The sequence below is a fragment of the Monopterus albus genome, unplaced genomic scaffold, assembly GCF_001952655.1.
Source record: "Monopterus albus unplaced genomic scaffold, M_albus_1.0 scaffold4.1, whole genome shotgun sequence".
Lineage (NCBI taxonomy): Eukaryota > Metazoa > Chordata > Actinopteri > Synbranchiformes > Synbranchidae > Monopterus > Monopterus albus.
Genome location: NW_018127884.1, coordinates 2,118,067 through 2,128,215, shown reverse-complemented (window position 1 = coordinate 2,128,215; position 10,149 = coordinate 2,118,067). Strand labels below are relative to the sequence as shown.

General features: G+C 40.0%; 1 protein-coding gene across 2 annotated transcripts; it reads left to right on the top strand.

Annotated features, from left to right (window-relative positions):
* The first annotated feature begins 2,912 nt into the window (after positions 1-2,912).
* On the top strand, positions 2,913-9,003 carry LOC109965560 (LIM and senescent cell antigen-like-containing domain protein 1). Of its 2 annotated transcripts, none has more exons than XM_020609660.1 (10): positions 2,913-3,126; positions 3,994-4,150; positions 4,327-4,393; positions 5,393-5,513; positions 5,722-5,871; positions 6,187-6,337; positions 7,346-7,438; positions 7,597-7,645; positions 7,762-7,837; positions 8,082-8,236. In XM_020609660.1, exons 1-10 carry the CDS (start codon positions 3,098-3,100, stop codon positions 8,218-8,220), a joined length of 1,032 nt encoding a protein of 343 aa, XP_020465316.1. In that variant the 5' UTR covers positions 2,913-3,097; the 3' UTR covers positions 8,221-8,236. The 2 variants fall into 2 exon arrangements, with proteins under 2 accessions (XP_020465316.1, XP_020465324.1); XM_020609668.1 differs by lacking the exon at positions 8,082-8,236 and adding an exon at positions 8,715-9,003 and having other exon boundaries at positions 2,914-3,126.
* Positions 9,004-10,149: the final 1,146 nt, after the last annotated feature.

Genomic DNA, 10,149 nt, shown 5'->3' with positions numbered 1-10,149 from the left:
GTCCGTCGTGGTGAAGAAGGAGCTGAGCTGTAAGGCGAAGCTCTCGATTTACTGGTCAATCTACGTTCCGACTCTCACCTATGGTCATGAACTTTGGGTCATGACCGAAAGGGCAAGATCCCGGATACAGGCGGCCGAAATGAGCTTTCTCCGCAGGGTGGCCGGGCGCACCCTTAGAGATAGGGTGAGGAGCTCGGTCACCCGGGAGGAGCTCAGAGTAGAACCGCTGCTCCTCCACATCGAGAGGAGCCAGCTGAGGTGGCTCGGGCATCTGTTTCGGATGCCTCCTGGGCACCTTCCTAGGGAGGTGTTCCGGGCATGTCCCACCGAGAGGAGGCCCCGGGGAAGACCCAGGACACGCTGGGTCTCTCGGCTGGCCCGGGAACGCCTTGGCATTCCCCCGGAGGAGCTGGAGGAAGTGTCTGGAGAAAAGGAAGTCTGGGCATCTTTGCTTAGACTGCTGCCCCCGCGACCCGGTTCCGGATAAGCGGAGGAAAATGGACGGATGGATGGATGAGTGAACAGTAATGGGTATAATCTCAGTTGAAACACTCAAACAGAAACATTTAGTCATCACCATAATAAATACAAAATGTGTTTGACGTCAGACAGTGTGGTGGCTTAGAAAACTGTAAATGTGTGCAGTGTACATGCATTAAGGAATAATGGCTATAAATTAAGATAAAATCACTACAATTTCTTTGCTGTCATGGAAGGTTTCTGAATTTTCTTTTTTTTCCTGACACTTTACAACCCAAGTAATGACATGTTTAGACTGTAAAGAATGAGAAATATTATAAAGGAACAGTCACTGGTTTAGACTGCTTGTACAGCACACACCAAAACAATAACAATTAGTTTTCCTAAATTCAGATTTTGCCTAAACAGCAGTTTTCTAAATTTAATTCTGCTTTTCCTTTGGTGGCTTCATGTACCCATATAAAGAAAAGTGTACAATGTCTTAATATTATTAAAACTAATTCTTGTGCAGCTTTACCGAATAGATAATAACGTTCAAGAATTGTTGTGCTCAGATTGATTTGAAATCCTTTCCAGTGTTCGCAGTGCTCTCCTTTGTTTTTTAGACGTCATTGAAGCCATCTTTCTACTGCCTGAGTTCAGTTCACCCTACTAGCTGTTCTTGTGCAACTGCACTACCTCAGACACCCAGTTAATGCAAAGCACAAATTTTTTTTATTTATAATCATGACTTGAGGACAACTTTGGTATGCATGTGAGAGACAGATAAAGGAGAGAAGACATATGAGACTCAGGGATTTTTGGTGTTTGTTTTGCATCTCTTTGTGGTCATTTTGCTGTCAGTTTGTGTCCATTGCATTAATCTATAGTTGTGAAATGGAATAAAGTTACAGGTTGACACCATATTGAAGATGTTTTATTACTGAGTTTCTCTTTTTAAAATTCCTATAGCAATATTATACTGTGGGCTGAATGTCTTAAGGCTGACAGGCTTTGTATTGAATTAACAGAAGGAAGTGAGCTCTGCAGGGACAATACCGCAGTTATTAAAGTGAAAATTGGCCCTTTACAGTATGTTATTTTTTGTGAGTTTTTAGCTTGGCAACATAAATTTGCCTGTCCTCTTTTCTAAATGTATATTCCTATACAATGTACACTGAAAATGTTTCTTTAATGTAAGTCGGAAGTGAGAAAATGAGTAGAGACCAAACATGGGACATATTTGTAGTGTCAAATGAGTGATAGTTACATTGCTGCAGTATATGGCTCTTTGAAAACATTACAGGTTGTCCATTGTTTATCTTGACAAATCAGTGCAGAGTGACAACCAGATCAGTTCTAAACACATACAGGATTAAATAAGCCAGGATTTATCCCACACTACAGAGAGAGGTCAGCTAAGTTAACTAGCATCAGAAGAAGCCAAGGCTTTTCTCCTTCCCCTTCTTCTTAGTGTGTGAAGGAGTCTGAGAAAACAACCTGATGATGCAAATGGGACCATAACTAATCCATGGGAAATAAAGATTATAGACATCTACACCAACCTGTTTTGTCCTGAGAGTTGAGCCTGGCTTGATGAGATCTTGAAGGGACTATATCAGTGGAGGGAAGCTCAGCCAGCTTTACCCTAGTACACCACCACCCTGGATGAGATGACTGCAGCGACTGAACTGTAACCTTTCCTCTGGAGTTGATGACTCAAGTAGAATTTTTAAGTTGTGAAAGTGTTCCTTGACTTTATTTGAAGACTTTGTTTGAATTTTGGAACTTTACCACAAAGTTCCACAAGGGCTAGGTCATTTTTCCATGGATTTTATCCTTACACTGCATTTCATTGTATATTTATACAAATATGTCTTCTGTTCTTTAGTATATATAAATATAACTTGATTTGTCTCCATGCTTCTCAGCGGCCTGATCACACTTTTTAGTACACTTTTGAGTACCTTTTTTCTAAGATCCCATGGCCTCTAACTCTGCTACTCTGTTTTCACAGCACACACAGTCTATGACTCATTGCCTGTTTAAAAAAACAACAACAAAAAAACTTATTAGGATTTTTGGCAAACTATTCTTAAACTTACTAAGATTTGTTAAGCCTGAAAACACCCCAGGACTATATCAACCAGCTAAGTTGGTGTAATATGTCTGATTACAGTTTTTCCTCATTGCTAAAACATATTTTCTGAAACAATTTGTTTGGTTTCTGAGTACTTGGGGAAATGATGGAAGTGCTGTATAAGGAGACAAAGAGGGGCTCAATAAGACGCCTATACAGAGGACACAATACATAGATTTGACTTTGTTTTGGATATTGGTCAGATACAGTGTTTATGTATTATAGCCTACATATATGCCCACATGTCAGATTTTTGTAAGGACTGTCCCACTTAATCTGGTAAACAGTATACCTGATCTAGATGAAAGACGGTTCATGTGGCAGATGCAGAAGTAGATGAAGCTACTTTAGTGGACACTCCCCGAGTGGGTGGACGAAAGTCATCAACACAGCACGGGTCTGCTCTCACGTCTGAACCTTGGTGACACAGAAGGAGTCTATATACCAGTTTATGATACTTTATTTGCTGCGTCTGTAATACTGTTGTGTTAAGAGGTGATGCTGGGAGTGGCTGGAATGACGGGCAGGTAAGGGTTGTCATTAGTCGTTAGTTTGGGTAGCAGCAAACGTAGACCGCTAACTTAAGTTAGCTAAAAGGTCAGCTAGCTTTGGAGGCCAGAGAGCTAAATCTAACGTCACAGTAGCTTGCTAATGTAACCACTGGGCAAAGTTAGCGGACAGTGACGATAGGATAGATGCCCAATTTTTAAGGCACTGCACTGGCAAAAAGGTTATTATCAGTGCGTATTTTGACAGTGGGCAACAGTTTACGTGTTCATCCACAGTTAATACGATAGCCACAGTGGAGCTAACTGTACGATTAGCATGCTAGTTAGCGCTTCAGCGGTCCTCACCCAATTCCCCTTTCAGTTCTCAACTTTATGCAGATAATTACTATTTACCTATTCAGCTTTAATGTCTTTCACAACATGTTGAAGTACAGCCATGATTTGTTTTAAGTTACCTAAAGACATAAATTAGTGCATGCATGTGATAAACCAAGGCTAAGTTGCATAGGCTAGTTAGTATTAGTTAACGTGGGTGTTCTCCTAACTGTATATTGACAACGTAATAGTGGAAGTTGATGGTAAGTTTGTTAGTAATTGTGAGGGTATACATATATTTGTGTGTGCGTGCAGGGAAAAACTGTCCACAATCTCTCAACTTGGTTTCAGTACTTCTTGTTCGTTACCAAATAAGGAGATGGCTGTGCAGTGAGTAAGAGAGTTACTGTCCCCCATCGGATTAAAATGATTTCCATTCAATATGGCAGCACTCCCTGAAAAGAGCGCAACAGTTAATGTAAGAATTGTGGTTCTTGCCTTGGATCACATCCCACAGGACTCTGGGGAACTAATGTATTTTATGTTTTTTTTTTCTTTCTCATGTAACAGCATTGCTAATGCTCTGGCCAGTGCAGCCTGTGAAAGGTGTAAGAGTGGATTTGCTCCGACTGAGAAGATTGTCAATAGCAATGGAGAGCTGTACCATGAACAGTGCTTTGTGTGTGCTCAGTGCTTTCAGCAGTTTCCAGATGGACTGTTCTATGAGGTATAGTGTGCTCCAACAATCACTGTTAATTTAATTCACAGATCATTACAATGATGAGCCATACTTTTTGTGCTGCATGTGTGGTGATGATTTGTCTGGTACTCTTTTACATAGAGTATTTAATGTTTTGAATGATTCCCTTGAGTAAATGAATCTCCACCTTCTTCTCCTCACAGTTTGAAGGAAGAAAATATTGTGAACATGACTTCCAGATGCTCTTTGCTCCTTGCTGTCACCAGTGCGGTGAGTGTTACATAGCTTGATTTGTTTAAGGCCCATCCAGATCTAGTATTTGGGGGACTGTGTGGAGAAATGCTAGTGACCACTTGGTGTAGGCTAATGGGGATATAAATATAGGATAAAGTATCTTGTATTCAGATATGTGTTTAGATCTAATTGCAAAAGACTGCATTTTAGACCTGGCACCAGATTGCATCTCAGGTGTGCATCAGTTTAATTTATTTAGTATTAGACTTTGCTTCCTTGCCTATATTTGATGTTATTTGCAAGGACAGAAGCTACATAGAAAAAAAAAATGACATTTGCACTTAGCCACAGGGCTAGAGAATGGTATTGTTTTAATTTTGTGGAAGCTCATATGGGAATAAACTTGAAATTGTTGCCTGGTTGTTTGTCACTGGCATAATATGGGAGATTTGACATGATACTGTGTATGACACAATTTTTCAAACTTTCTTTTGGTCCCTTGTTTGTTAACAAAGACATTTCGTGACCATTATCTGCTGGATGTCTACTTGGATAAATCACAACATCCTCCATGCTTTGTAAGCAGTGCATGCCAAAACTTTCAGCATCACCACACCTCCTCTTTTGTAAACTCCCAGTTTAAGAGTCGGTGCGCTATGCTGGTTGCGATCCTAATGTGTGAACTTTGTATACTCCCACTTGTATTTAGAACCTCACATTTGTGTTTAGATCACATGAGATGAAATTTACTATAACATAAGACTAATTTAAATATTGTTTGTCTGTGTCGAGAGAAACAGACATGCTGTAATTAAATTAAATGGACAATTAAAATGCATTCAACAGTTCAAGTGTCACTTTGAGAACACTACAGAAAGCACTGTAGTGCACTGTTGTAACACTAGGGCTCCATAATGACGCGCTCATTAGGAACTGGTGTACAGCGTGCAAAAAAAGCTTCCAGTCCCAGTAAATATATGAGAAGTCAAACTTTGACTTGCCTCAAGCTGATCTCTCACTTATGGTTTCCCTCAGGGGAGTTCATTATTGGTCGTGTCATTAAGGCCATGAACAATAGTTGGCACCCTGACTGCTTCTGCTGTGACATTTGCCAGGCTGTGCTTGCGGATGTGGGGTTTGTCAAAAACGCTGGCAGGTAAGTGTCCCATCTTATTAAAGTTTTTATATAACACTGTGACAGCCTGTAAAACAGGTGGTTACCCACATACTAAGCTGGTGACTCAGTCACTTGCTTTGTAGGAAATATAGGAATTCTGAGCAGCTGTGACAGAGATTGTCAGAACATTATTTGAGATGGTAGACTCTTGACACCCCTAAATTTTACTCTCCTCCATTTACGTCAGGCACCTGTGTCGTCCATGCCATAACCGTGAGAAAGCTCGTGGCCTGGGCAAATATATCTGCCAGAAGTGCCATGCCATGATTGAAGAGCAGCCACTGATTTTTAAGAATGACCCCTATCACCCAGACCACTTCAACTGCAACAACTGTGGGTCAGTATTACCACTCACCCCACTGCTTAATACAGAATGCAGCACATTCCTAGCTTCAGAATGTATTTCAGGTATTATTTGCAAAGAGACAATCTGTCTTATAGCCTCCTGTAGGGTTAATTCTGTCACTGGGTCTTCAAAGGCAAGTGGTGTCTCTGTGACCTGGTGACCCGTGACCCTTCATTACCACCTCCTTTGGCTTCTTTCAGGCTCTCCCCAGGACCCATTTTCACAGCTTCACTGACAATCTCTAACTGTGAGCTCAGGGGCCATGTTGCTCTCTTTCTTTTTATGTGTATGTTTCTCTATCCACAGGAAAGAATTGACTGCTGAAGCCAGAGAACTGAAAGGAGAGCTCTTCTGTTTGCCCTGCCACGACAAGATGGGTGTACCAATCTGTGGTGCCTGCAGGAGACCCATCGAGGGACGTGTTGTCAATGCCATGGGCAAGCAGTGGCACGTGGAGGTTTGTGAACAAGAAGTGAGACTGTATCAGTACCCTAGATACAGTGTTATTGCTCCTTTATTTTCAAAGTAAAAACATGTTGCTGTTTGTTGTTTTGAGACCTACTTTTAAAGAAAGCTAGGCTTTCAGGAGATTATTTTAGGAATCAAGACAGTGTTTGCTCTGCTTTAATGAGTTGGTATTTGTTTGGAGAGAAATAGGCTAGGCATTTTAAGCTTTTCTTCAGTACTGTAATAGCAGAGAAAACCAAATTGAAACAGCATCTTTCCACTGAGCTGCCAACTTGATGTGTCCAAATTCCCAGAGTCAGTTGCACATAATGGGCCATTAAATTAAATTAAAGGAAAACTTGTGAAATCATTAGGAGTAAGTCCCAAAATCACATGGTATTAATTCATGCAAAACCTATGAGTATAATTGTTTCAAGTGTAAAAAGACTGCAGGGAGTAGGTAGCAGAATGATTCCTGACAGGTTAATAATGGTGTGTAGATATTATTTTTACCCAGTTTTGTAGTTCATATTAGATGTAATGCTATCTTCACACAGAAGCAGGATAAAAATCTGTAATGAATTTCACATTTCCTATGCACAAGAAAATGTAATTCATTAAAGGAACCACTTTAGAACCAAAAGAGTGTAAATGAGCTAACTTGAGGCAGTAAGAGGTGTTCACCCTTTAAAACAAAGATTCATTCTCCTGAGGCAGAATGCAGCAGATCAAGTTGTCTCTTGAGAGGCTGCTGCATTCTATGCCCTCAAAAAGCTCACAAACATCAGCACTGTATAGATGTTGTCTAAAGACTTTATTTAACACTAGAAAATTAGCAGTTTAAAATGATCTCCACAGTGCTGGTGGGCTAAATGTGATTCATATAAAAGTCATGTAATATTCACATTTTACTATTGAAGTCTTGCACCCTTTCCACATGTGTTGACACTTCTGTTGTCAGTTTCATGTACCTTTTGTCAGGGGTTTTCCCTCAGCAACCTTTTGCTTTTGTTTACAGCATTTTGTGTGTGCCAAATGTGAGAAGCCTTTCCTCGGTCATCGTCATTATGAGAGGAAGGGGTTGGCCTACTGTGAGACCCATTATAACCAGGTAAGAAAAAATGTAAAACGATGGCATCGGAGGCCATGACAGATTTCATTTTATGAGTAAAGTCTCAAAAAATGGCACACACCTGCCGTCATTGTGTCAAATTAACAGGTTTTGTTTGCTCTATAAACACCTAATCGTGTTGTTTCTCTGTTATCAAGCTCTTTGGCGATGTGTGCTATCACTGCAACCGTGTGATTGAAGGTGATGGTAAGTGTCACTATGGCTACGCTCATTATGTATTCAGTGCAATGTTCATAGGAATTTACACAAAGTGTTGCTTAGGATACAACAGTTCTTTGATTTTTCTCCTGTGACCCTCTTAGTTGTGTCTGCTCTCAACAAGGCCTGGTGTGTCAGTTGCTTCTCATGCTCCACCTGCAACACAAAACTCACTCTCAAGTAAGTGCTCATTACTAGTTTCTCTTAGTAACTAATTGTTACCAGTACAATACTACCAGCTGATAGTTGTTGTCGTCTCAGTTTTCTGTAGTACTTCTCCACTAGATTATCCAGTCTCAACACATGTCTGTGTGTATTCCGCTCTCCTTCTATAACTCTTCCCTCTTTGGATCTTTGCCTTTTCCTTCTTCTCCTCCAATTTCTCCTCTTACATGCTTCACTTGCTGCGCCTATGGTACCTCAGAGATAAGTTTGTTGAAATTGACCTGAGGCCAATATGCAAGCACTGCTATGAGCACATGCCTGAGGAGCTCAAACGCCGTCTGGCTCGACGTGAACGCGATGCCAAAGACCGCAAGAAAAAGCCAGCTGTCTGCATGTAGATTAACAGAATTACAAGTAACCACTTCATTCAATGGTTGGTGCTGTCTATGACCTCTGCTTTGTCTGTGGTGCTCTTTAACTCTGTTTACAATATTGCATGATTTCTTTGTCTCGTTTATTTTCTAAAACCAACACCCTGCAATTGTTTTGTGTTAATGGTGTGCTTCTGTGTTTCAGTTCATGCTTATGAAAAATCTAAGCTTCAGTCAAGATTTGATTAATTTATTATTTGTTTTTTAATATGAAATAAGTAATTACAGTGAAGGGCAAAGCTGTAGGAAAGTTTCAGTGCTCTCCTTGATAACTCCAGATCAGAAGAAGGAATGTTGCCTCCTAAAAGTATGACGGCTGATATGTGGAGGTGGAGACTTGAAATTCATTATAAGTTGTCCTAATGATAATATTTAGATTCAAATATGCAGGTTGGAAGGGAATGTGAAGGGCTAATGTGGGCAAGAGAGAGTTGACATGTTTTCTCCTTCATTCTTTGCAGAAACAAGTTTGTTGAGTTTGACATGAAGCCTGTTTGTAAAAAGTGCTACGAGAAGTTTCCTCTGGAGCTCAAGAAAAGGCTCAAGAAGCTGGCTGAGTCCTTGGGAAGCAAGTGAGCTCTCTTAGGCCAAACAACCTGGAAGTAATAAACTCCAGCTATGTCTGTGATGGTCAAATATATTGGTAACTTGTTGCCTTACGAAGTGAGAGGTTTACATCAATATTAAAAATGTAAATCTGGGATCCATTTAAACATATAAGCATAAATACCACTGTGGTTTTGTCATAAAGGTGACCTTTTTTTTGCTGTTTTTGTACACAAATATAATTTTTTATACATTCCTAAATTGTCCAGATTTATTCTTTCCTACCAGGAAATTTGGTGTTCTAGTTAATTATAACGTCGCCATGAACATAACTATAAAAAGTGTTAAATTCTAACCAGGGCTGGACCGAAATATTCGGCTATTTGGATATTCATTCTTTAGGTAGGTAATCGATTTTTAGTTTTAGTATAGAAATACTCAAGAGAGCATGAAATTCTGATGCATACACTGAGTGAGGCTAGCTGCTGCACAACAGTTAAAGTGACATCTACAATCTTGTTAGCAAAGCTCAGTGTGGAAATTGTTCAGGTAGCAGCTTCTGCTGATAGTTGCTCTTTCTGGTTAAATTGATGACACGACAAAATGAAACTGGCTATTGTAGGTTTGTGACCTTATTGCAGCCAGTGGACGAACGGACAGCATGCTGTTAGATGAAGATCGTTTATGATGTAAAGAGGCATCACTCTGTAGTTCCAACAACTCCAACAGGTAAAACTATCAGTTGATCTCACATCAGTGATGAAAATGTAGCACGTGGCATACACGCAAATGGTAGATGATCCATCGTCTGTCATCTTTATACATTACAACCCCTCTGTCAATTATTTCTAGCAAAGGTCTAAAGCCCAAAAGTTGCCATTTGGGACAGCCCTACTTGTAACCACTGTGTAAAACTTACCTGAAGAAATTATCTTTTGATATTATTATAAATTAAAATGCAAATAACTGTTAAAATCTAACAGTTACGCCTTAGTATATCTGTTAATTAGACAAAGTACCTACTGAAAGAATTGTACCCGACTTCTCACCTTCTCACCCCAGCATGAGTACTTATAAAACAGCCACCGTGATCTTTGATATACTAACACTCTCTCTTCTTGTCAGCATGGAAAGAAAAAGCTTACCGATAGCTATTACTGGGAGCAAAGCATTCACTGTTATTGAATCCAGTCTTGGATTTGTTTACTCTAATACATATTAACAGATGATATTACACAAATGGAGAAGGAGCCGTGCAGGGACTGTAGCCCTAATTTTCTGGTGCTGCTTGTCTTTTTTTTCTATTAACATGTATATTCCACAGGTTAATATGTGATTCAAAAATTGTCA